This window comes from Oncorhynchus gorbuscha, linkage group LG01 (assembly GCF_021184085.1).
Source record: "Oncorhynchus gorbuscha isolate QuinsamMale2020 ecotype Even-year linkage group LG01, OgorEven_v1.0, whole genome shotgun sequence".
Lineage (NCBI taxonomy): Eukaryota > Metazoa > Chordata > Actinopteri > Salmoniformes > Salmonidae > Oncorhynchus > Oncorhynchus gorbuscha.
This window is the reverse complement of record NC_060173.1, coordinates 24,112,606-24,140,084: the sequence shown is the minus strand read 5'-3', so window position 1 is coordinate 24,140,084 and position 27,479 is coordinate 24,112,606. Positions and strand designations below refer to the sequence as shown.

The 27,479-nt window shown below is 42.0% G+C and overlaps 2 protein-coding genes across 3 annotated transcripts in view; one reads left to right on the top strand and one right to left on the bottom strand.

Annotated features, from left to right (window-relative positions):
• LOC124035113 (pleckstrin homology domain-containing family G member 7-like) overlaps window positions 1-19,963 on the top strand; it is a 47,650-nt gene extending 27,687 nt beyond the window's left edge. The window contains exons 6-17 of one of the 2 annotated variants that reach the window (XM_046348536.1): window positions 340-438; window positions 1,043-1,195; window positions 4,027-4,122; window positions 7,011-7,112; window positions 7,443-7,556; window positions 10,303-10,477; window positions 13,025-13,140; window positions 14,672-14,759; window positions 14,867-14,946; window positions 15,038-15,191; window positions 17,914-18,011; window positions 19,085-19,963. In XM_046348536.1, coding sequence (XP_046204492.1) covers window positions 340-438; window positions 1,043-1,195; window positions 4,027-4,122; window positions 7,011-7,112; window positions 7,443-7,556; window positions 10,303-10,477; window positions 13,025-13,140; window positions 14,672-14,759; window positions 14,867-14,946; window positions 15,038-15,191; window positions 17,914-18,011; window positions 19,085-19,198 — 1,389 coding nt within the window. In that variant the 3' untranslated portion in view covers window positions 19,199-19,963. The remainder of the gene's footprint in view (window positions 1-339; window positions 439-1,042; window positions 1,196-4,026; window positions 4,123-7,010; window positions 7,113-7,442; window positions 7,557-10,302; window positions 10,478-13,024; window positions 13,141-14,671; window positions 14,760-14,866; window positions 14,947-15,037; window positions 15,192-17,913; window positions 18,012-19,084) is intronic. The other variant, XM_046348545.1, reaches the window with a different exon arrangement.
• Window positions 19,964-22,996: 3,033 nt separating this feature from the next.
• The window catches only part of LOC124035099 (early endosome antigen 1-like), a 48,720-nt gene continuing 44,237 nt past the window's right edge, over window positions 22,997-27,479 (bottom strand). Inside the window, exons 25-29 of the mRNA XM_046348521.1 lie at window positions 27,278-27,463; window positions 26,720-26,958; window positions 26,023-26,143; window positions 25,448-25,546; window positions 22,997-25,261 (exon numbers count right to left, since the gene is read on the bottom strand). Of these exons, the coding sequence (XP_046204477.1) occupies window positions 25,139-25,261; window positions 25,448-25,546; window positions 26,023-26,143; window positions 26,720-26,958; window positions 27,278-27,463 (768 nt within the window). The 3' untranslated portion in view covers window positions 22,997-25,138. The remainder of the gene's footprint in view (window positions 25,262-25,447; window positions 25,547-26,022; window positions 26,144-26,719; window positions 26,959-27,277; window positions 27,464-27,479) is intronic.

Here is a 27,479-nt window from a genome sequence, read left to right as displayed (position 1 = left end):
TGAGATTTCATAATGAGTTAACAACACTGAGCCAAACCAATTCAATCCAACTCAATTATTTAGTTAAATGTGTTTGGCTAGACGGATAGATAGACGGGCAAATATTTGCACAAACACTGTTGGTGTATACTGTAGTTCACTGTTCCACTGTTCACTTCAATATGTGCATGACCGTGCACACATGCGTGCGCAAACACACATGTACACACTCACTCTTACAGTATACATACACACATTCACATTTTCCCTTAGACAAACAGACACTCATACCTATAATAGGAAACCCTGATTGATTGTCCAATGAACATTTGACGTTGAGCCTGTATTTGTTCCTCTCAGACTAAAGGGAAGAGAACATGCTCTGCCTCTGATATTGAGAAATATCTCTCGACGGAACTGATTCAAGACTGGAGGGACACAGACTTCCAGAAGTACAAGGTGAGAAAAGCTATATGAACATATGATCCATGCTGAATAAGCCCCTTTTCCTCTAATAGGAAACTATAATAGGAAACTATAATATCTGCGTTGTAACTTGGCATCCAGTCATAATTGAGTCAGTGCTCCTAGGAATTCCTTAAGGAACAATGAAGCCCCTGAAACATATACATGACACAATGGACGGGAACAAGACTTTATTGTTGGCCTACGCACATAACAACCGTACACTTATAAACTCTAACTAGACAGCAGATGATAATAGACTTAAGTTACAGCATTGGGCATAGTAATAATAATAATAATAATATATGCCATTTAGCAGACGCTTTTATCCAAAGCAACTTACAGTCATGTGTGCATACATTCTACGTATGGGTGGTCCCGGGGATCGAACCCACTACCCTGGTGTTACACACGCCATGCTCTACCAACTGAGCTACAGAAGGACCACAGTAACAAGAAACGCCACAGAATGCAGTCGCCTCGTACTTATGACCTCACTAGCCTAGCTGTGAGAGAACCACAATTAATCACCCCCTTGTGTATTGTTCAAATAACATCTATCCAACCATCCCTCTGTCTGTCATTCTTCCATCTCCAGGATTGTTCTCTAGAGGAGTTCCTAAGGGACTGTGATTCGTCTCAGCTGAAGTCTGATAGTGACCCTCAGGACTACAAGAGACATGAAGCCATCTGGGAACTCTTCACCAGCGAGTGTGTTTACTTCCTGGATCAGCTCATGGTGCTCAAAGAGGTGACTTACTTGATATACACCTCCTCACACACACACACACACACACACACACACACACACACACACACACACACACACACACACACACACACACACACACACACACACACACACACACACACACACACACACACTTGTTATGTATATGTACTGACATGTATGTGTAACTGATAGATGCAAACACACACTACATGTTCATGTTTTTAAATTGTAAAGTATTTTGTCTGTAATGTCTTTTTCGTTTATATGTCGGACCCCAGTAAGACTAGCTGTCGCCATTGGCATCGGCTAATGGGGATCCTAATAATCAAATCAAATCACACACAAGGGATTCCGTTAGCCGGTAATAGCTGGCTTTTGGCCAATAAAAATAATTAATAGCCAAAAAATATAAAATATATAAATAGCAAAATAATGCTTTTTAGCCTATTAATTGATGCAAACTGGTCATGCTTATCGGTCTATAGGTACATTTTCTAAATTTAGTGGAAATAAATTGCCGCGTGTGTATTTTCATTAGTCGTCATATCTTATTTGTCACACACACACACACATACAGATACAGAGCCTTGTTTGAGCGGAAAATCTGTCACAGTGCGAGAGCTGCTGCTACAGCTCCTCAAACAGCTTGTTCGTTGCTGAGTTAAACATGTGCTTTTATAAACCCAATCATTGCGCAACAATTCTAAATGCAGTCACATGTTTAAAAAAGTTTTGATAGCCATAATTAAAAAGAGCTAATATTTGTTTTTCTAAGCTGGTAATTGAAGCATGCCTCCCATTTGGCAACAATAGTAGGCAGGCTTCAGCTGATCACACAACACTTTGCAATGAGCTGGAGGCAGTATGCATTTTGAAAACATTTACTTAATTGTTTGAAACCTGAAAGTTTTACTTTATATTATAAGGCATGTTTTACCTTGCTTCAAAGTAGCTTAGCCAAAATCCGACCATAGAAACTTGGAGGCAATTCTTTTATAAATAATATAATAATAATATATGCCATTTAGCAGACGCTTTTATCCAAAGCGACTTACAGTCATGTGTGCATACATTCTTCGTATGGGTGGTCCCGGGAATCGAACCCACTACCCTGGCGTTACAAGCGCCATGCTCTACCAACTGAGCTACAGAAGGACCACTAAAGACTTCCATATGCAATTGAAACCAGTATCTCATGTTCATTTGGTTTTCAAATCAATTTTCTTTCATTTTCCAGAAGCCAAAGGCACAATCCTAGTCATATTAGCAACCAATGCTAGTTCTTGCATCTTTAGATCTCTGCAATTTCGACATTTCTAGGATATGTTCATCTCTGTCACATGAAACTGCTTGCATGTACGGTGCGCTTCTGACAATGGTGTTTTGTAACGGTTTTCGTCTGGTGAAGGAGAAGAGGAACAAAACGCAGCGTGGTAAGTGTCCATAATATATTTTAATGAAATATCACTGGACACAGAAAACAAAAGGAATAAGAGAAATAAATGAAAACCGACACAGTCCCGCATGGAACAAACACTGACACAGAAAAATAATCAACCACAAACACACAGGTTGAAAAATTCTACCTGAGTATGATTCTCAATCAGAGACAATGGACGACACCTGCCTCTGATTGCGAACCATACCAGGCCAAACACATAAACCCAACATAGAAAAAAGAACATAGACTACCCACCCCAACTCACGCTCTGACCATACTAAAACAAAGACATAACAAAGGACCTAAGGTCAGAACGTGACAGTTTTCCCGCTAATTGCATTATGGAACGAACATTTGCACGTAGCCTACTGCGTTGTGAGCATTGCTGTGTTTATAATGTGAAGAAATAATCGTTTATTAACATTTTAAGCTAAACGTTCTGATCTGTTGTATCAGGCTCTTGTTTTTTATGTATCCTAGGCCTACAGATTGTATGAATTTGGGATCTATAGTCCCACAACTGTCCCAGTCTGTTTTGAATAGGCTATTTCTTCCTGGCACAGAATGACAAGCTGGTAAATAGAATAGGTCAACTTTTCCACTATGGGTGATAATAGATTGACATAGGCTAGTGATTTTGTTTTATTGGATGGGGAAAAATAAATGTTAACTTTTATTTTAATATCTTCAAAGTGCGCATCAGTTTTTTTGTTACTACTTTCTTTTTATTTAGTTGTTCATTTTCTACTTTTGAACTGCATTGTTGGTTAAGGGCTCGTAAGTAATCATTTCACGGTAAAGTCGACACCTGTTGTATTTGGCGCATGCGACAAATAAAATGTGATTTCATTTAGAAGGACGCACGCATTTTCCAAACGGAAACCCTGACACACACACGCACATACACACATTTGAATAGGAATGGCTCCGCACCAATGCCACCCAACACCTTGTGCTTTGTGAGCCTTTGTGAACGCCAAGGTTGCATGACGGTTCTTTTGACTTCAAACTGCCCCTTCTTAAAATATACTTTGTTGGAACTCTTTCTTCAGCTTTATTGTGATCAAATGTTACGTTGTCCTCTCTACTAGTCAATTGAATACAGCACAAACAAATCTAACCCCTCGCGTTTGTGTTTCTAATGTTTTTTATTTATTTTTTATGTATAATATTTGTGTGTGTTTTGTTTGTTTGTAATGTGTATTTGTTTATGTATTTGTTTGTGTTTCTAATATGTTTGTATTGGTATTTCTAATGTATTTGTGTTTGTAATGTGTTTGTAATGTGTTTTTGGTTGTGTTTGTAATGTGTTTTTGGTTGTGTTTGTAATGTGTTTGTTTGTGTTTTTGTTTGTGTTTGTAATGTGTTTTTAATGTGTTTTTGGTTATGTTTGTAATGTGTTCCTCAGGTGTTTCTGGCCATGCTGACCAACCTGCAGATGAGGGACTGCCTGCATGACGTGGACTCCTGGAGGCTGTTTGCCAACCTCAATGAGCTGTGTCTGGTATGACCATATATATACATATATTACAATAGGTTGGATTAGATTAAAATATCTTTATTTGTTTGGCATGTTAAGAGTTTACAACATAATTAAAGCACAAAATATCCTTATTGTGTCCTATTATATTATAGCTAGTGTTCTATTTAGTGCTGGCGCCATGCCAACACACTGGTCACCCTCTAACACCACCCAGATCAGATTAGAACTGGTCCTGTACGGGTGCAGTGGGTGGAGTCTTCCATGCAGAACGATAAGATGATAGGGCCATGGCGTGCTATCATGGGGCAGTGAGGCATTCACTAATGTGTGGAAAGTAGTTATCCAGCTCTCGGAGGGATAACTGACCATGACAGTGAAGGGGTCAAAGGGGAATGTGCATTGTTTTGGTACTGGATCTTGGATGGGAGGTGGTTTACCACAAGCTATCCACATATCAAAATGAAATTCCAAAATAAATCACAAAACATCAAATCTTCAACATCATCTTACTCTAGGCTATATGTTAAAAGGTTTGAGTTTTCATAATATCAGATCATCTGGTTATTTTACTGAAGAAAATAAAGAGCTGCAGGTGACTGAAGCAAGACATTGGAGGTTTGATTATCAGTCCTTGCCATCATACTCTATTTACAATACCCTCCGTAATTATTGGGACAGTGAAGCATTTTTTCTTTTGTTAAATCAATCAATGACTGAGGTTAAAGTGCAGACTGTCAGCTTTCATGTTCAGCTTTCACAGAACCTTTTGTATATAGTCCCCCAATTTCAGGAACAACTTTCACAGAACCTTTTGTATATAGTCCCCCAATTTCAGGAACAACTTTCACAGAACCTTTTGTATATAGTCCCCCAATTTCAGGAACAACTTTCTCACACATTATTATTCACGATTCATTCAGGATTATCCGTAATCTTAGTAGTATCCACATTAATGTAGAAGTGTCAGAAACATATTCTATTATTGACAATGAAAGTGACTCAAAACTTACACAATACATTATTTACCATTCATTTCTATTGGGCACAAAATAATCTGAAATACAATGAAAACAAACAGCAAATACATCCAATAAATTTGATGTAGTCTTTGCGTGCTATGAATATGGGACCAAAATACACTGCTCAAAAAAATAAAGGGAACACTAAAATAACACATCCTAGATCTGAATGAATGAAATATTCTTATTAAATACTTTTTTCTTTACATAGTTGAATGTGCTGACAACAAAATCACACAAAAATTATCAATGGAAATAAAATGTATCAACCCATGGAGGTCTGGATTTAGAGTCACACTCAAAATGAAAGTGGAAAACCACACTACAGGCTGATCCAACTTTGATGTAATGTCCTTAAAACAAGTCAAAATAAGGCTCAGTAGTGTTTGTGGCCTCCATGTGCCTGTATGACCTCCCTACAACGCCTGGGCATGCTCCTGATGAGGTGGCGGATGGTCTCCTGAGGGATCTCCTCCCAGACCTGGACTAAAGCATGGAGCGAGACATGATGTCCCAGATGTGCTCAATTGAATTCAGGTCTGGGGAACGAGCGGGCCAGTCCATAGCATTAATGCCTTCCTCTTGCAGGAACTGCTGACACACTCCAGCCACATGAGGTCTAGCATTGTCTTGCATTAGGAGGAACCCAGGGCCAACCGCACCAGCATATGGTCTCACAAGGGGTCTGAGGATCTCATCTCGGTACCTAATGGCAGTCAGACTCCATTTGGTGAGCACATGGAGGGTTTGTGCGGCCCCCCAAAGAAATGACACCCCACACCATGACTGACCCACCGCCAAACCGGTCATGCTGGAGGATGTTGCAGGCAGCAGAACGTTCTCCACGGCGTCTCCAGACTCTGTCACGCGCTCAGTGTGAACCTGCTTTCATCTGTGAAAAGCACAGAGTGCCAGTGACAAATTTGCCAATCTTGGTGTTCTCTGGCAAATGCCAAACGTCCTGCATGGTGTTGGGCTGTAAGCACAACCCCCACCTGTGGACGTCGGGCCCTCATTCCATGGACTCTGTTTCTGACTGTTTGAGCAGACACATGCATATTTGTGGCCTGCTGGGGGTCATTTTTCACGGCTCTGGCAGTGCTCCTCCTGCTCCTCCTTGCACAAAGGCGGAGGTAGCGGTCCTGCTGCTGGGTTGTTGCCCTCCTACGGCCTCCTACACGTCTCCTGATGTACTGACCTGTCTCCTGGTAGCGCCTCCATGCTCTGGACACTACGCTGACAGACACAGCAAACCTTCTTGCCACATCTCGCATTGATGTGCCATCCTGGATGAGCTGCACTACCTGAGCCACTTGTGTGGGTTGTAGACTCCGTCTCATGCTACCACGAGAGTGAAAGCTCCGCCAGCATTCAAAAGTGACCAAAACGTCAGCCAGGAAGCATAGGAACTGAGAAGTGGTCTGTGGTCACCATCTGCAGAACCACTCCTTTATTGGGGGTGTCTTGCTAATTGCCTATAATTTCCACCTGTTGTCTATTCCATTTGCACAACAGCATGTGAAATGTATTGTCAATCAGTGTTGCTTCCTAAGTGGACAGTTTGATTTCACAGAAGAGTGATTGACTTGGATTTACATTGTGTTGTTTAAGTGTTCCCTTTATTTTTTTGAGCAGTGTACTTAACTTTTTACTACTTTAATACACATAAGTTAATTAGTCCCAATACTTGTTCCCCTAAAATGGGTGCACTATGTACAACAAGTGCTGTAATTTCTAAACGATTCACCCGATATGGATGAAAATACCTCTTTCATCATTGTTTGATTTTAAATCCAAACTTCCAGAGAAAAGAGCCAAAATAATAACTGTATATTACTACACAGCAGCAGTCATCATGTGGACTCTGTAATATGATGTGTTGTTCCCCAGGTGAGCTTTGGCTTCCTCACCAGCCTGCTGCGTGTCATCAAGGAGTCCTGGGAGATCCCTGTGGCAGGAGGTGGTCCCAACCTGCTGAAGCTTCTCACTAAGGTAGGTACAGCTGATACATGCACACACACTTACTCTCTCTCTCTATCTCTCTCTCTCTCCCCTTCTCCTCTCATCCTTACTTTTGATTAAATATTTTAATAAATAACTAAATATTTAGAACAGAAGTGATCAGAAGCCTCAATATAAGCCACATCATTGTTTGAAAATGTGACCCACACAAATATGATATACTAGATGTAGATCTCTTTATCTCCCTCCATGAAATGTACAATATGAATGCATATCTCAGTTGTTTTTCCTGTGGCCCAGCTTTCTGTGTCTCTCTCTATGCTAGCTAGATAAACACTACGTCTCTCTATCTGTCGGCAGGCATTCCGGGAGAGCATATGCCACTGTCTGCAGAAGTACTGCCTCAACTATTCCGCTGCACTATTTTATCTGGACAGCCTGAAGAATAGAGAGGACTTTGGCTCCTATGTTAAGGTATACTCTACTGTACTGCTGGCCGGAGCCGCCGAGCGCTGCTTATTTTGAAATGTAAATCAGGGTTGGTTGAGGCAAGGTCGCCCTGTGCTGGGGCTTGCTGACAATTTGGAACGTAACAATTTGACTTCTGCTATTGTGGCTATTTATCTTTATTTTTTACAACCATTCTGTTGTTTTTTTTACTCTCCACTGAGATCATTTTTCTTCCTCGACAACTTCACTTTCCCTCCTCCCCACCCGCTGTTCTATCTAATATGCTCTCTACTTCACTCTTACACCCTAACTATGTCTTATTTCCTCCCAAACTCTTGCTCAATTGCCTTTTCTCTCAATATCAATATTTTTTTCTCAATATTGTCACACACCTATCTACCTACTTACAGTACAGTACTCTCTCTCTCAACAGTAAACATTACATTATTCCAAAATAATAAAGACATTTTAAATGTCATTATGTCTATATACAGTGTTGTAACGATGTGCAAATAGTTAAAGTACAAAATGGAAAATAAATCAACATAAATATGGGTTGTATTTACATTGGTGTTTGCTCTTCACTGGTTGCCCTTTTCTTGTAGCACCAGGTCACAAATCTTGCTGCTGTGATGGCACACTGGTATTTCACCCAAAAGATATGGGAGTTTATCAAAGTTTGATTTGTTTTCAAATTCTTTGTGGGTCTGTGTAATCTGAGTGAAATATGTGTCTCTATGGTCATACAGTAGGGAGGAGGTTAGGAAGTGCAGCTCAGTTTCCACCTCATTTTATGGGCAGTGTGCCCATAGCCTGTCTTCTCTTGAGAGCCAGGACTGCATACGGCGGCTTTTCTCAAAAGCAAGGCTATGCTCACTGTGTCGGTACAGAGTCGGTACAGAGTCAAAGCTCTCCTTAAATTCGGGTCAGTCACAGTTGTCAGGTATTCTGCCACTGTGTACTCTGTGTAGGGCCAAATAGCTTTCTAGTTTGCTCTGTTTTTTGTAAATTCTTTACAATGTGTCAAGTAAATTATCTTTTAGTTCTCTCATGATTTGGTTGGGTCTAATTGTGTTGCTGTCCTGGGGCTCTGTTTGTGTTTGTGAACAGAGCCCCAGAACCAGCTTGCTTAGGGGGTTAATTTCTCTGTAGGTGATGGCTTTGTTATCGAAGATTTGGGAATCGCTTCCTTTTAGGTGTTTGTAGAATTTAACGTCTCTTTTCTGGATTTTGATAATTAATGGGTATCAGTGTTTTACGTTGTACACAGAGGATATTTTTGCAGAATTCTGCATGCAGTGTTTGTCCGATTTTTGTTAATTCTTGGTTGGTGAGCAGACCCCAGACTTCACAACCATGAAGGGCAATGGGTTCTATAACTGATTGAAGTATTTTTTAGGCAGATCGTAAATGGTATGTCAAATTTTATGTTCCTTTTGATGGCATAGGAGGCCCTTCTTCCCTTGTCTCGCAGATTGTTCATAGCTTTGTGGAAGTGTGTACTCTAGGGCAGGGTTTCCAAAACTCGGTCCTCGGGACCCCAAGGGGTGCACCTCTTGGTTTTTGCCCTAGCACTACACAGCTGATTCAAATAATCAATTAATATTCCAGCTTTGATCATTTAAATCAACTGTGTGGTGTTAAGGCAAAACAATTAATGTGCAAATATTGGGGTCCCAAGGACTGAGTTTGGGAAACACTGCTCTAGGGTAACGGTGTCTAGATGGAATTTGAATTTGTGGTCCTGGCAACAGGATATTTTTTGGAACACCATTATTTTTGACTTTTGACTGAGATTTACTGTCTGGGCCCAGGTTTGACAGAATCTGTGCAGAAGTTCTAGGTGCTACTGTAGGCCCTCCTTGGTTGGGGACAAAAGCACCAGATCATCAGATTTCAGATTCTAGTAGAGTGAGGCCAACTGCTGCAGACTGTTCTAGGGCCCTCACCAATTTGTTGATATATAGGTTGAAGAGTGTGGGGCTTAAGCTGCATCCCTGTCTCACCCCATGGCCCTGTGGAAATAAATGTTTTTTTTGTTGCCAATTTTAACCACACACTTGTTGTTTGTGTACATGGATTTTATAATGCCATATGTTTTTCCCTCAACACTACTTTCCATAAATGTTTTATAGCAGACCCTCATGCCAAAATTGAGTCAAAAGCATTTTTGAAATCATCTAAGTATGAGAAGACTGCCTTTGTTTTGGTTTGTTAGTTTGCCATTTAGGGTGTGCGGGGTGAATACATGGTCTGTCATACGGTAATTTGGTAAAAAGCCAATTTGACATTTGCTCAGTACATTGTTTTCACTGAGGAAATGTACGAGTCTGCTGTTAATGATAAAGCAGAGGATTTTCCCATAGCTGCTGTTATTGGAGTCAAATTTGTTTCCACTTTTGTAGATTGGGGTGATCAGTCCTTGGTTCCAAATATTGTGGAAGATGCCAGAGTCAAGAATGATGTTAGAGTTTAAGTATAGCCAATTGGAATTTCTGGTCTGTATATTTTATCATTTCATTTAGGATACCATCAACACCACAGGCCTTTTTGGGTTGGAGGATTTGTATTTTGTCCTGTAGTTCGTTCAATGTAATTGGAGAATCCAGTGGGTTCTGGGACTGTAGTCTTTAATAGTTGATTATAAGATTTTTATTTCATCATGTATATGTTTTTGCTATTTGTTCTTTGATATAGGGCCAAAAAGATTGGAGGTGGTTTATCGCTCTCTCAATCACTCTCTCACGCTCTCTCTCTTTCTCTCCTCTAGTGGTGTGAGAGGAACCAGGAGTGCCGGAGGCTGCAGTTGCGTGACCTGTTGGTGGCGCCTTTGCAGCGTCTGACTCGCTACCCCCTGCTGCTGAAGAACGTTGGGAAGAGGAGCCGGACGGAGGAGGAGGAGAACGCCATGCAGAGCGTGGTGGAGCAGGTGGACACCTCCATATGTGAGCATCCCCCTTCCTTCACCCACTTCACTGGAACACTGTATTGTAGAACCTCATATCACTACACAGGCTGCTGTATCCTACCTCCTATTTGCCTGGCCTTGAACAGATGCATCTAGCGAGGCTCTTTGATGTTATCAACACCATGTCTTGGTAATGAAGGGGGCTGTGCTTTTATACAGGTTGGTTCTCTTCTGCGTCTCTCAAAGAGTTCTATTTTTCTATGTAGGAAACAGCATACCTGCCATTCAGGTTCTCAGGTCATCGGGACTCTTGGGGTTTTCCTGCCAGTGCTGTGCTTTTGACAGTCACTTACACATATCTTCTGGCTTAAAGGGCGACTGCACTTCCTGATTTGGACTCGTTTTGAAGATTTCTCATGAAGAAATGCAAGCTGCCATTACTGAAGCCAAATGAGAGTTGTCTTGGGGGTGTGGTTTGATGTGGGTGTTATTTTTGCATATCGTGCCCTGGCAGGTACTGTTGTTTGTCTCTCCTGAGTCACCGTAGCTCTTCCAAGCTGTCAAACTATCATAAATAAAGCAAAAGCTAAACGCTGTTTACCAGTGGCCAAAATCACTAGCTAGCTAGATAGGTTCCAACTCTGTGTTTGTCAATAAAGCAAGAAGTAGCTTGCAGGCACATTGAGCAGCCAGGACCAAATGAGCTTATCAAGTCACTGGCGAGTGACAACGTGTGTGCTTCTGTGCCCCCCCCAAAAAAGTGTTTTATAGGGAATCATGTTACAAAACAGGTTGTGGGGGGACACAAGATGCGCGCAAATGGATTTTGGAATATTGATAAGTTGCAGTTGGAATACCAGTGCGCTCTGATTGTCTCAATTCTCATTTTGCCCAAAAAAGTGGCAGACGCGCGTTTGTCACTATCAAACACATCAGTGTGTGGCCACTCCATTAAGGGCTTAGGTCCAAGGGTAATTCCAACATAAAATTGGCAACATGTTATCTTATGTAAACAAGTCTGAGGTGCTGAGTAATGGGCAGATCTGTCTCACTGTCTGGAGGTTCTGGCTGCTATGATTTGATAGAGCTCGCACAGCTGATAGAGCACAATCGGCACAGCTGATTCTCCCGTGTTAGTGGGCACTGTGTGTTAGTGGGCACTGTGTGTTAGTGGGCACTGTGTGTTAGTGGGCACTGTGTGTTAGTGGGCACTGTGTGTTAGTGGGCACTGTGTGTTAGTGGGCACTGTGTGTTAGTGGGTACTGTGTATCCATAGACAACTGTCCAGTAAGTCTTGACGAACTCACAAAACTCAGTTTTGGACGAGACTGACTTCATTACAATTATCCTATTTACACTTTGTAGCCAATTCTGACACTATAATGAATGTTTCTGACTCATATCAATGCTACATAGACTGTTTAAAAGCAGAGAAGTTGGTTCTGAGGGTGTGGGGTGTGTTTAGAGGAAAAGGTGTGCACAACAATGGAGCGTTATAGATCACACCCATGTTGCGACACACAGTGAACTGTTGTCATCGTTTAATGAGATCTGTATCAAGAACTTTGAGATGCAACATCAGAGATACCATTTCAAATTGATTTGTTTCATTGCCAATACCAGACAAATTGATTTGTTTCATTGCCAATACCAGACAAATGTATTTGTTTCATTGCCAATACCAGACAAATTGATAGTTCAATTAAAAATGCAGCTGAAAATGTTAAAGTAGAACTAATTTATTAAACTAATACGAAGTTACACAAATAATATTAATTGAACCTGATGACAAGGAAGTGACATCCTTGTCATCGATTTCTGTGTGTTCTAAAGCCAGATATAAACCAGCCAGAATTGATGTTCCTAACTAGTTTGTGCACTGCTCACAACCAAACATTTGAGGGCTAGATTCAATCAGAATGACATCCCCATAGTTTTGTTTTGGCGATGTCGGAGATGGAACTGCTTTAAATTTCGTGCACATCAACTGAGGTAAACTATATGCATTCCGGGGGAAGTCCATTATTTTCAATGGGAGGCACTCCGCACCGCTGTGTTTTTCCAACTTGTACATTGCTTTGCCATGCATTATCAGAAAAGCAGGTGCGTGATTCTTTTTATTGCGATGGGAACCATGGATTACGATGATTACGTAAAATGTACCATACTTCAATGTAATGATGAAGCCTGTGTGCACGCGGCATTAGAGCTATAACATCCACTAAGGTCTCTGTGTTACCTTATCACAGACACTGCCATTGGATGCAACGAAACCACACCTGACTATAATCCGACCAATCCTATGCAGCCGCATTAAAATTAGAATTAGATTGATATGGGCTATAAATCCCCCATCCAAATGAACATTTGAGTCATTATCCCTATGATCGATAGAGCCTACACTTTCTACCTCTATTTTGAATTTCTTACGCAGTAGGGATAATAACACGAGCAGCCGCATACCAATATGTCAGTTCACACCACTCCAACACCGCCAAAACATCTCCTATGCTTTTTGACCAGGATGATGACCTTGTCATTCACACACACTCCTCCCCCTCTGTGTGTGTGTGTGTGTGCGCAGGTGATCTGGAGGGGAAGGTGAAATGGCTGGACAACTACCAGAAGGTGAAACAGCTAAGAGATTCCTTGGTGTGGCTGCCAGTGTGGGAGAGAGACAAGCAGGCCTTCGTCCCTGAGGTAAGGCTGCTTTCACTATACTGGGAGAGTTGAGCTTTGAATACCAAACTTGGATCTCACAAATGCAGAATAGAATAGAAATTACTCAATTTACTTAATCATCTTGGTTCCTGGAGGAACATAGGGCTTGTACTAAAGTTTCACTATTGTCAGTCTTAGGCTGCTTTGTTTGCCTCTTGCCATGACAAGTGGATCTTCTTGAGATCTGAATAGAATAGACCATGTGGTTAATGTTTCTTACACACGTCAGATACTACAATAACTTAGCTGCATCTTAAATCTCAGATCATAGCACTGATGTAAAGGAAAGAGAACGCTGTCTAAAGCTTCTTAGTGGGGGTTTTCAGACAAGGATCAAATGATACCTAACATCAGGATCCGCAAAGCTAGACAGACACACAGATAAGATATTACAGTGTGATATTTAAGTGAAAATGCCTGAGAAGCCAGTGTTTGGAGGATGTATTGAAATGGGTGTTGTTAGGCCCAAGACCAAGTCTAGGGCCGGCAAATCATACCAATATATCCTCCAAACACTGGCTTCTCGGGCAATATCACTTTTATACAACTGGTTACCAACATATTCAAATAATGATTGACATATTTTCATTAAAAACGTTATTGTGATGAATTTGTTCATACTATTTCATCCTTCCACAAGATATAGTCCCAAAACAAATCTAGGGTTTCTACCCAAGCCACCTGCTTGTTCGTTCTATTGGTTTGGTTGCCAGAGAGGCGACCCAGTCGTTCAGTCTTTTTGTTCTGAATCTATGGACGTCGTTTGTTCTAAGTGTCCCATTGCCATACTGGCTGGCAACGTTCTTATCCCTTGCTTTCTAGCTAGCCAACTACGTCTAACTTACAGTCACGTCAAAAAGCCAGAATAACAGCAAAGTAGCTGCATTTGCATTTGTTTAAGCTGTTTTCTAGTGAGATTTATTTAGATACATCCATAACAATAACCTAATGAGACACGATTTTGCCTGGCATGTGCTCTCTCATCAATACACTGTTGTTCAGAGGAGCTAGCCAACAACATAGCTAACACAATCACTTCAAACTGAAGCTGTAAAAACTGAAACCTGTCTCATCCCAACACGTTCATTACTATGGGACAGCTGGAGATCAAATTTGAATCTTGAAACAATGTTGCAAATGTCGGAGACACAGACGGCAAGGTTTACACAAATCTCTGCTGTTGAAAACTACATGTTAGTCTCAAAGAAATGGGAGATAATGTCTTCATGCTTTTATATAGTGGAGGTCAAGTATATAAGTTGCCTGGCTGGGCTGATGAGACAGTGGATTGCTCATTCAGATGGAACAGAGTAAATAGGCATTTTAAAGTCATAGATTTAGCCGGTGGTAACTTATGGAATAGATACAGGCTGGAATGCGCTTTTAACCAATCAGCATTCGGGATTAGGCCCACCGTTGTATACACTGACACCACATACAGTATGAACTTATAAGAACGCAAACAAATTTCCCACAACATAACCACAGCCCTTCATTTGGCTACAAACAGAATCTGAAGCATCTCCTAAAGTCTGCCTCCCTCGAAAACCTCATCTCTCATCGGAGCCTGCTGCACAAGGGAAAACTAGTGCTTACAGGTCAGTGACATACAGAGTAATTAGACCAGACTAATTAAAATAGTTTGTACTGTAGTTCTACATGTTTTTGCATATTTTAGCCATGTCATCTCTATATGTGATTCTAGAGAATGGCAAGCTGCAGAATGTGTACCTGTTTCTGTTTGACGAGTTCCTTCTCATCACCAAGATCAAGAGGAACAAAAAGGTGCTACCAATATCTGATTTGTTGCATATACTTCTACTCCTTATTTCCTTACTTACTTCCGAATTCTCTCTTTCTCCCTCTCCCCCTCCAGAAGTCCACAGGTCCTGAACAGAGTCCCCACCGTCCACCTCAGAACCAGGAGTTGGACCAGTTGCTGAAGGAGGGCTGTACCTTCACCGTCCTGGATCAGCCCGTCTCACTGGACCGCCTCCAGCTCAAGAACATAGACCAACTCAACGCAGCAGGTGGGGAAGGATCAACACCTCAATGATACTGTGTCTTCGGAAAGAATTCAGACCCCTTGACTTTTTCTACATTTTTTTCAGGCTACAGCCTGAAATTTTCCATGGGAAGTTAAGCCCTGTAATTTGGGGGAATTTTACATAAATTCATCAAAAAGTTATCTTATAACACTGAACCTTTCTTGTGGGATGCACATAAGGCACACAACTACACTGTCTGAGCCAAGGACTACATGCTTTCTGGTAAGTTTTAATTAAAATGCTGGGTGGGTTGAATATGTTTTATATGACATACATGATTTAGTAAATAGTAGCCAACAGCAGAGTGTTTAAATCATTTCTAACTTGTTAACAGTTTCTACTAGTTAGTTTTTGCTACCATGTTGGTTTTAGCTTGCTAACTGAGTGTTAATTCACCTGTTTCCATACATGTTTCATTTTAAAACATGTATCTTACAAAGGAGTTGTTTAATCTAACTGCTTAACTATTTATCTGTACATGGAATTGTATGTGTTTTTAAACTTTTTTTCCTCATCTTTACAGGAAAATGTCATGGGCACTATCTGATGTGTGGAGACATTTCGCTGCAGCTAATGTAGAAGGAAAAGCTGTGTACATTTGCAAATACTGTGCCAAATCAATGTGAAGAAGGCAACAAAGATGCAGAATTATCTGGCCAAGTGCATAAAGGCCCCTCAGCACTCACAACAAGCAACCTCTGACAAAAGTCCTTCTACTTCTATTCGAGGTGAAAAGGATTAATCAGACACCTTATCGATAGCAACAGCTCATGGTCCTCCTGGAACCAGAAGTATTTTTTTGACTCAATGGAGGAACGTAGTCAGAGAAATGCTGATGAATGTCTTGCTCGAGCTGTGTATGCAACTGGTTCACCTCTGATGATCACAGCAATGTGTACTGGAAGAGATTTCTGAATGTTCTTCGCCCAGCATACACCCCTCCAACCAGACATGCTTTATCCACTCATTTGCTGGATGTAGAGTTCAACAGAGTTCAAGTGAAGGTCAAGCAAATCATAGAGAAAGCAGACTGTATTGCAATCATCTCTGATGGGTGGTCGAATGTTTGTGGGCAAGGAATAATTAACTACATCATCTCCACCCCCAACCAGTATTCTACAAGAGCACAGACACAAGGGAAAACAGACACACCGGTCTTTACATTGCAGATGAGCTGAAGGCAGTCATCAATGACCTTGGACCACAGAAGGTATTTGCACTGGTGACAGACAATGCTGCGAACATGATGGTTGCTTGTTCTAAAGTGGAGGAGTCCAACCCTCACATCACACCCATTGGCTGTGCTGCTCATGCATTGAATCTGCCCCTCAAGTACATCATGCCACTGAAAACAATGGATACACTCTACAAGAGAGCCAAATAAATAGTTAGGTATGTGAAAGGTCATCAGGTTATAGCAGCAATCTACCTCACCAAGCAAAGTGAGAAGAATAAGAGTACCGCATTCAAGCTGCCCAGCAACACCCGTTGGGGTGGTGTTGTCATCATGTTTGACAGTCTCCTGGAGGGGAAGGAGTCGCTCCAAGAGCATCCTGTCTGGTGCAGAGATCAACAAGGCCTATGGTGTCATCACTACCATGTCTCGCCACCTTGGCCTGGATGAGGGCAAGGTTCTTGACAGTCTGGCAAAGTACACTTCTAAGCAAGGGCTTTGGGATGGAGATGCAATATGGCAGTCGTGCTAACATCTCATCAGCCACCTGGTGGAAGGGACTTTGTGGGTCTGAGGCTCTTTCCTCCGTTGCCTCCATCATCCTCCAAATCCCACCAACATCAGCCGCCTCAGAGTGCAACTGGTCCTTGATTGGAAACACACACACCAAAGCACGCAACAGGCTGACTAATACAAGGGTTGAAAAATTGGTGGCCATCTGGGAAAATTTGAGGCGTTTTTTAGCCTGACAATGAGCCATCCTCAACCAGGTTGGAAAGTGACAGTGAAGATGAGGCCTCAGATTCTAATGTTCAAGAGGTGGACATTGATGAGGTCCAGGGAGAAGACATGGAAGCCTGAGAGGAAGACAACCAAAGCTTTAGTTTCTAGACTATAATTTTACAGATGTATTTTGAAAACGTTTTTTTGGGAGATGCAATGTATCATTGGGGATCATTCAATATTCCCTTTCTTTTGATATTCAGTGAAATCACATGTGAAAAGTCAACTCATTTAATTAAAGTTCAATTTGTAACTATTTTTTTCTATTGGAAGGATTAAATCAATTGCAAGTATGTCTACTAATGGGTAAAATGTTGTTTAGGTCTCCATATGATATGGTAAATATATCCAATGCAAAAAACATTACATTTAAATGGTATTAATTTGCATATATTCCCACGGAAAGTTTCCACCTCTGAATATTCCCCAAAATGTGCAACCCTACACACACACGTACACATGGATTTTAGCTGATGGGGATCCATAATAAATACAAATCGAAACAGCAGATTGCAGTATCAGTCCTGAGTTGTTTGTTCAGTACTTTCTTTTGTACTACTGTGTCGTTAATGAATACAAACCAGTTCTCTTGTTCATGAACAAAATGGAAGCAAACGGGCTAAAACAGGAAGGGACCAACTGAGCCTATCCAACAACAAATGCTTGTTTTCATTTTCTGTCAGAATTTTTTTGTTGCTACATTTTCAAAGGTGTGAACTAAAGAATGTTTTATCCTTCTCTTCTCAGCTTCAGGACTACCCCAATCCTTCATCATCATGCACCAGAACCGCTACCAGCAGTGTATCGCTGCCTTCATCCTACAAGCTCCAACCGAGGCCGTCAAGGTACAGTAAGAGCAGTCTGACTTGACATTAAACACACTGTGCGTGTTGCAGAACAAACAAAAACACTTCGGGCAGCAATGTTTTTACAGTGAGAATTGGATTGCATACCATTTTCTTGTTCATGTGTAGCTGGGTGCTTATAATTGTACCATGGTGACTGGCAACATTCCGTTGGCATAACAATAGCCTTTAACATCTCAGGGCATCACATAACATGATATACCACATAACAGTGGTATCTTATGTAAGGCATGGATCTATCAATAGCAGGAAACTCCCATCTCAATATTCTCATAGCAGAGTCAAAGGTTATACATTTTTAGATTTGTTGGTGGTTGATAACTGGCATATACATTCCTGTGTTATAGCATTCATCACCATGTTTCATGATAATATTCATTGTTCAGCTATTTACAGTCTATATCTGTCTGGGATGAACAAACATACTTATTGCTATCCCCCCAGAAATCAAGTGACACACTCCAGCTAGTGTTGGGTCATCGTTAGACTACACTAGCAGATAAGTAACTTTTTTCCACTGTCCTGATCGTTTATTTCAGTACTTTCAGAGTCACCTTGCTCTCTGATACGTCTAGGTTAGGTGGAATTTCCTTCATTGCTGGGCATGAGTTAGCAGAGTATTGTCATGGTACCCTGAATGTGTCAAGTTAAGTTAATTTAAAGTGCATTTTACAAACGTCACAACACACTTTACATGATTAAAAGGGAAGTACAAAACAATGTAGAAAGAAGGGGGGGAGAAAGGGGAACAATAACAACAATCTAAAACCAGGGGAGCAACTTTCACTGGGGACATGCCCCCCCCCCCTACATTATGAAATTGCATTTTGACCCACCGTTTTAGCATTGGAATGTGATACAAAACAATGCGACAGTGTGCTTTAGGACCATGCAGACTCTTCCGAGCGGTTGGGTAGGCTGTTTGGAGTGTCTATCGGATAAAAAAAAGAAGTTGCCCCCCCCCCCCCCCCACACTTCTAAAACCAAATTTGCGCCCCTGATAAAAACCAACAATATCAACCATAACAATACAAATGTGTGTGTGTTTTCAGAGGGTGTGGATGTCAGAGATAGAGGGTGCTGTGTCGACGCTGCTGAGACTGTATTCCCAGCAGCCTCCCCGGGTGAAGAGCACCTCACTGTGGCTAGAGTCCTCCCAGATTTGAGCAGTCCCACTTTCGCTACTAGAACAGACGACCACAAACACCGCTACTGGTGCCTGAACCATAGGTGGCTCTGATTGTATTTTAACACTGTCCTTTCCAGCACAGTTCCAGAAACTAGGTGGATGGTGGATGCGTGACCAGGCCAGACCAGTACAACTTGGCTCAGTAGTGTGAAAGGGGTGTGCAGGCTATTAGTACAGACCAGCACAAATACACTTAATTGAGCTTTTAAACCAGCTACTGGCTAGTTGTTGAGACCCTTGATTAGTTGAAGCAGGTGTATTAGTTGGTGCTGGGCTGGAACAAACACCTCTACACTTGATGGATCTCTCCAGTACCAGAGTTGCCGAACACCGCACTAGACTCTGGCTAAAACGAGGATTACTATAACTGTATCATGCACTGTGGTCCCTGCCAACCCCTTGTAAAATTAATGTTTGCTTCGAAAGTGTATTGCAGTACCATAATAGATTACAATACAATTTTGAAAATGAGAAGATGACTGTTCTGCATTGCTGATGTGTGCTCAGAAAACATGTACACATTCACTTAAACTGTGGAAATGGGTCTGTGGCAAACAGTGCAACATACACAATCATAACATCACCCCAGTGTGTGTATCAAAACATGATACATCACACATACTCTGGTTTAACACACTGGTATAAACAGACACTGACCACCAAGGAAAATAGAAACAACTTGTTTTATTTACTCTTAATCATGATGGATTTTTTAAAAATACAATAAATGGTACATCTTGGACATAAAATATCATGATTCTTTCTTTCCTTCATCACACACACACATGTTCCTCCTTCCAGGTCGGGTACAGTTCAAGTCGGAAGTTAACATACACTTAGGTTAGAGTCAGTAAAACTAGTTTTTTAACCACTCCACAAATTTCTTGTTAACAAACTATAGTTTTGGCAAGTCGGTTAGGACATCTACTTTGTACACGACACAAGTCATTTTCCCAACAATTGTTTACAGATGATTTCACTTATAATTCACTGGGACAGAAGTCTACATACACTAAGTTGACTGTGCATTTAAACAGCTTGGAAAATTCCAGAAAATGGTGTCATGGCTTTAGAAGCTTTTGATAGGCTAATTGACATAATTTGAGTCAATTGGAGGTGTACCTGTGGATGTATTTCAAGGCCTACCTTCAAACTCAGTGCCTCTTTTCTTGACAGAAATCAGCCAAACTCTCAGAAAAAAACCTGTAGAAATCCACAAGTCTGGTTCATCCTTGGGAGCAATTTCCAAACGCCTGAAGGTACCACGTTCATCTGTACAAACAATATTACGGAAGTATAAACACCATGGGACCACGCAGCCATCATACCTCTCAGGAAGGAGACGTATTCTGTCTCCTAAATGAACGTACTTTGGTGGGAAAAGTGCAAATCAATCCCAGAACAGCAAAGGACCTTGTGAAGATGCTGGAGGAAATGGGTACAAAAGTATCTATATCCACATAACCTGAAAGGCCGTTCAGCAAGGAAGAAGCCACTGCTCCAAACCTGCCATAAAAAAGCCAGACTACAGTTTGCAACTGCACATGGGGACCACGTACTTTTTGGAGAAATGTCCTCTGGTCTGATGAAACAAAAATAGAACTGTTTGGCCATAATGACCATCATTATGTTTGGAGGAAAAAGGGGGAAGCTGGCAAGCCGAAGAACACCATCCCAATCGTGAAGCACAGGGGTGGCAGCATCATGTTGTGGGGATGCTTTTCTGCAGGAGGGACTGGTGCACTTCACAAAATAGATGGCATCATGAGGCAGGAAAATTATGTGGATATATTCAAGCGACATCAGTCAGGAAGTTAAAGCTTGGTCGCAAATGGGTCTTCCAAATGGACAATGACCCCAAGCACACTTCCAAAGTCAACAAAGTCAACAAAGTCAAGGTATTGGAGTGGCCATCACAAAGCCATGACCTCAATTCTGTCTAAAAATTGTGGGTAGAATTGGAAAAGCGTGTGCGCGGAAGGAGGCCTACAAACCTGACTCAGTTACACCAGCTTTGTCAGGAGGAATGGGCCAAAATTCACCTAACTTATTGTGGGAAGCTTGTGGAAGGCTACCTGAAACGTTTGACCGAAGATAAACAATTTAAAGTCAACGCTACCAAATACTAATTGAGTATGTAAACTTCTGACCCACTGAGAATGTGATGAAATAAATAAAATGCTGAAATAAATCTCTACTATTATTCTGACATTTCACATTCTTAAAATAAAGTGATGATCCCAACTGACCTAAGACAGGGAATTGTTAATAGGATTAAATGTCAGGAAATGTGAAAAAAAAACTCAGTTTAAATGTATTTGGCTAAGGTGAATGTAAACTTCCGACCTCAACTGTAGTCTGTGGTGGCAGTGTTCTTAGAGAACACAGGGTTCCCGACTGTCACTGTGACAGAGAGCCTGACAAACAAGACGTTGACTTAAGGCACAACCACTACATATGGGCCTCTGTTACAATACTCCAGAAATTCATCCTTCCTACCTTCCTTGAAGTAGTCACAGATCTCAATTGGTTGGATAGGTGGAAGTGAAAGGGTCATAACCCTTTTCACCTATCCATCCACTTACAGTTCTGTGCTTACCTGAAGGAAATGAGTAAAGACATTCCTAAAGTATATGAACAGGACCATGGTATCCTCCAAAGTGGAGAAAGAAGAATGTGCACTATAAAGCCAATCGATACATCATGCATGACGATGACCGACATCCACGTGAAACAAGACACAGATTAGTGTAGTAGTACCATTCACTAAAATGAATTCAGTAAGACAATTATGGATTTTTCTTTTACATTACAAGTGTTTTTTAACATAATTTCTCTCCTTCATTTTCATCCATAAGAAAATTACAATTTTACAAAGATAATACAACAGCCAGGTATTAGTGTGTGATAATGTCATACAGTAAGATGGTAAACCCTACAGGGGGGGTATTTGTTTCAGCCGAGCACTGAAATAACAGTTTCAACTGATTAATGTCTTAATGAGAAATTGATATGAACAGGTGCTAGTGCTGGGCTGGAACAAAAGCCTGCACACAGTGTAGCTCTCTCCAGAACCAGGGTTGGTGACTATCGCTCAACTGTAGGGGTAGAATGGGGTGATAGTTAGTGGGGCAATATTTGTGTCTTCCTCACGGAGTGACACCATGGCACTGAGAGAGAGAGGTTGGGACTCAGACACTATCTGATGTGTGGGCTCTTAACCCAGAGTAGGATAAAAGTGGTGAAGCCTAAACCGCCAAACTCTTGGCCTTTAGTAACGACACCCATCGCAAGCTGGGGAACTTGATCTGTATGGATAGGCCAGCAGAGAATGAATACTTTCGTGATCTTTCAGGTTAACCATAGTACTATTTATATGCCTGTGTCAATCTGAGGTAGACGATACCAAACCAATGTAATGCAGAGATGGAGACTAACACATGAGACTACTTGATCAAAGTGACCTGGTACAAAGCCATGTGTTTATGGATGACCTTCTGGGTGGTCCTTTGTAGCTCAGTTAGTAGAGCATGTCGCTTGTAACGCCAGGGCAGTGTGTTCGATTCCCAGGGCCACCCATATACGTAAAATATGTGTACAAATGGTTAAGTTGCTTTGGAAAAGTGTCTGCTAAATGGCATATATATTCTCTGGAGGAAGGACTGTAGAGAGAGTAAAGGATGTTAAGCTCGCCGGACACAGGCAGATTGCTAGCCGGACAGCAAACCAGAACCCAGACAGCTAACCACTCCACACAAACAAGTCACTCACAAAATGTTAATACAATCATATATTGCGGATTGACCAGACAATGCAGGAGCAGTTCAATCAGCATTAAGAGCTTGTCAGAAAGAAAATAAGAATACTTGAATGAGGATGACATTTTTTACAGTGTTATCAGTTCTATTTGACTGGTGGTAAAGAGTTTGCAGTTAGCGTAAATCAACATTGACACGTCCAAGTGTTGTAGAGCGAAGGTTTTAACAGCCACCATGCATACTATAGAGCAGCGGTTCCCACTAAATAACCGCCAAAAGCTCGAGGCCCACCATCCGCGAATCAGTAAATTGCACAATGTATACGGAACAATGTAAAAAATTAAATAAAAAGTAAATATTTCTACATTTCAATGAACCTAAAACCAATTTAAAATCCTAGAAATTCATATACAAAAATATTGAAAGCTTTTAATGAGACAACTAAAAGATGTGCAACATGAAAATATTGTCCCATTTACATTGTGTAATTTATTGACGGTCCATCCAAAGTCAAACCAACTTTTCATGGTTGCACACCGGCCGGCTGAAGCTAATTGGCAAAGACGTTGGCTAGCTTGCTAGCTCGTCTAGGCCATAAGACCTGGTTTGACTGTTTCAAGTCATCTAGAAGGGTGAGTGACTATAAGTGTGTACGGTTTAGGCATAGTGAAAGTACAAAGGCTTCCCACGTTCGGACACACACACACACACACACACACACACACACACACACACACACACACACACACACACACACACACACACACACACACACACACACACACACAAACACACACAAAAGCATGCCTCCAAGACACAAATCTTATTCACAGTTGCATTTCCTTATGAGGAGAACTGAAACCGAGGCTAAATCAGGAGGTTCAGTCCCCCTTTAATACTCCCAACTATTATTATAGAAAGAAATATAGAATAAAAATGAAATAACACAGTACCCTGGTGGTCCACAGACCAAAGTTTAAACCACTGTAGAGGTGCTATATAGACAGACAACACTGCCACCCTACACACACACATCATTCCTAAAACACCACACACACGCACACACACACACAAAGATCCACGCAGACAGTTATTGCTTCAAAGCAGAGCATACACAGCTCCTGCAGTAAGTAGTCATGATGTTGAATGGGATACAGACGACAGAAACCACCACAACCACGTGGATCACATCACGTTTGCAATCAATGACAAATCACCACCACAAGCAGGTTGTTTACAAGAGATCAACGACGGTGCAAAACAGTCTTCATTACGTTTAGTAGAAAACATGAGCAGCATTGAAAAAAAAAATCTGATGTACATTATAAATGCCAGCCATGTTCAAGCATGTCTGAATTTATGATAAAAATGTAGGACTTTAAAAGTAAAAAACTCAAAGCTTTCAGCTAGATTTAAAAAGTAATTGAGATTAAATTAAGGTAAAGAAAAATCCAAGCTTTCCATTTTGCCTAATATCCTACCATCTCAGGACATTTGGACTACTCCAGATGGACATTCTTTGGTCATTAACAAAATACTTATCCTAAAACAAACAGAACCACTGCTTTCAACCCTTTAACGTAACTCTATATCCTTTTGTTAAAACAACTTAACCTGTTCGGTATTTAACCCCTTTCTTCCACCTGCCTTCACAACCCTTCTAGACCCAACGTATACTTACAGTCAACCCCCTCGTCTTCCTAAACGTTAAAAGATGCTAACGATGCCAAACCAAGATGGCCGCCATCCAAGCTAGACATGTAGAGTAAAGATGGATAGTGCTGTTGAGCTCTCTCCGTTACCACTCTCTGACCAACCAGCCGGCCTCATAAGTGGCAAAGGCACTATACAGATTTGGCCCATCCCATCCCATAGCTCTGGCTTGTCTGCTGTGCTTCTTCCATCATATTCCCATCTTGTGTGACACCGAGACCCCAGCTACCCCCCTTACTAAGACCACTGGCCCTGGCCCATTCAGTGACGGTGGCCCCTTCTTCTGCACTCCCATCCAATCAGCACAGTAGGTCTGATTGGTTCCAATGGTCCATGAAGTCAGAGAGACAGGTGTTGATTTCTGAGTCCGTTTGTAAGAATGGTCACGTAGGAAACGATGAGATATGCTGTCACTGGCGGGGCCAGGAGGCCGAGAGAGAGAGGTGTCAACCCTGGAGATCTTCGAAGCACGTCTCACACACCCGCACAGGCTTCTTGGAGGAGGGTGTGAGAGCGTTCTTGGCAGAGCACTCTGCACAGAAGATGTTGCCACAGTGTCTGCAGTGGTGCTGGGGGGGGAAGAGTAGAGAGTCTATCATGATGATATAACACTTTTTATAACTCCTTTGCGTCACCTCCTTCACCATGGTCGTGTTCATTAGAAAATAACACATTTTCCATTGCAAAACATTTGAAAAGGTTTTCTGAACATGTACACAACCCAGATGAACAGACCGACATGCAACACAACTCACTTTCCTGATGGCGAGAGAGAAGCCCTTCCCACAGGCCATGCAGTTCTGTACCTCGTGGTCCTCCGCCCACTTCCTGGTAAGAGACTGTGACTGCTTTATCTACAGATGGGGACAGGGAGAGAGAGGGGTTAAACCATATACATTCACACTGGAAAACCAGCTCCACTGCACGTCTGCACCTATACAAACAGGCATGTACACACTAACACACACAGCTCGATTGACTTTAAATACCCATTGAACAAGTCCTAAAGAGTTCTAACTAGCAGAGCTGTGCAGGAGATTTTGACACGTCCACGGCTTAACAATTAAATGAGATGAGTAAATTATGTAATAATGGGTCGTCAGACTATAATGGCTCCACGGCTGTGGACTGTTGGGACTAATACATTTGGACCCCAGGAAGAGTAGCTGCTGCCTTGGCAACAGCTAATGGGGATCCTAATAAAATACATGTAGACTGGTGTATGTGTACTGTGTTTTATTGTCTAGTTCAGCTACAGGTCACATAGAACGATGCAAATGAAGTCATAATACACGTGTCTAACATGGCGTTATGTGTCCTGCATGGTTACCTGTAGTGACTGGTTTTCTCTGCCCAGCTCCTGCATGGCAGCGGTTGTATCATCCAGTTTTCTACGCATCTCCACCACTTTGGACTGCAGTTTCTCCAACTCCCCCTCACCCTTCACACACCTGAAACACAACCATTACACAGTCACAATGGTGAAAGGCTAAAAGCTACCATAAGAGGAGAGAGAAAAAAAGGATAGAGTGAGAGAAAGAGCTAGTACAGGGAAAGAAAGAGAGAAAACAACGAAAACCACCTCCAACGCATCATCTGCTGCATTACAAACTATTAAGTACATGTTTTAAGTATTCCAAAATGTCTGTTACTGTTACTAGTACGCCTGCGCGGTTGCCTCACTGTGGATGTACCTGCCCTGAGCGCAATGACAACCATGTACTGTGGAAATAAGGTAAAGTAAACGTTATTAAACTGGAACCTAGTTGTGTCATTTTAAGCAAAACAAAACTACTGGAAACCAGTTCTCTCTGACACCTTGCTGGATAGGCTATGTGCTCTTTTGCACGCTGTTTGGGAAGGGTCCGTAAGTAAGCATTTGACTGTTTACGAAGCATGCGACAAATACATTTTGATTTGAACGACATCCATGAGGGGAGATCTAGGTGATTTCTAGCTACATTATAGTTTCTGGTAAAACCACAACATTAGCGGTAGCAATTCTGAAGACAACTTCACACCCTCACCTCTCCAGAAGCGCACGCCTCTCGTCCTGGTTGTTCTGCACGGTGGCCTCGAGCACAGCGATCTCGCCCCGCAGTTCATCAGTCTGCTTCTCCAGTTCGCCACAGCGCCGCTGGCTGCCCTGCCACTCCCTCTTCAGCGTGGCCACATTCTCGTTGAGCGCAGTCACCTGCAGGCCCAGCCGCGCCTCTGCCTCCTCTCCCCGCTTCGCCTGTTCCTCCCGGACTTTACGTTCTGACGCCTGGGGAGGGGTGGGGGATGGGGAAGAGGAAGCGGGAAAGAGATGACAAGGGATTTAGAAGTTTAGAGGAGAAAAGCCACACCTACAGGAGATCTACAAATCATCAGAGTGATGATACCTAAAAGACACCACCACACATTACTGAAACACAGCAAATTACAAAAAGAGCCTGCATGGTGTCTACAAAGCACAGCATTTAAAAACACTGGAGGTGTTCCACCAGCAAATAGCACTTCAATGTCAAACATCACATGTAGCTGCTTTAATAAGTGTTGATGCCCTCTGGAATGTTAGTAGGTAGGTAAACAACTAAGCGTACCAGCTGGGCCTGGACCTCCTGGACCTCCACCCGAGACTTCTCCTCTCTCTGGGTAACACTGTCCCTGGTGACCTGGTGCAGGGTTTTCTCCTGCTCCAGGGCTGCCTGCACCTCCTCCACATGGCCCTGCACCTCCAGCTTCTGCTGGATCAACAACTGCTTGGCCTCCCCAAGCTCCTTCAACTCCTGGGGGGGAGAAGAG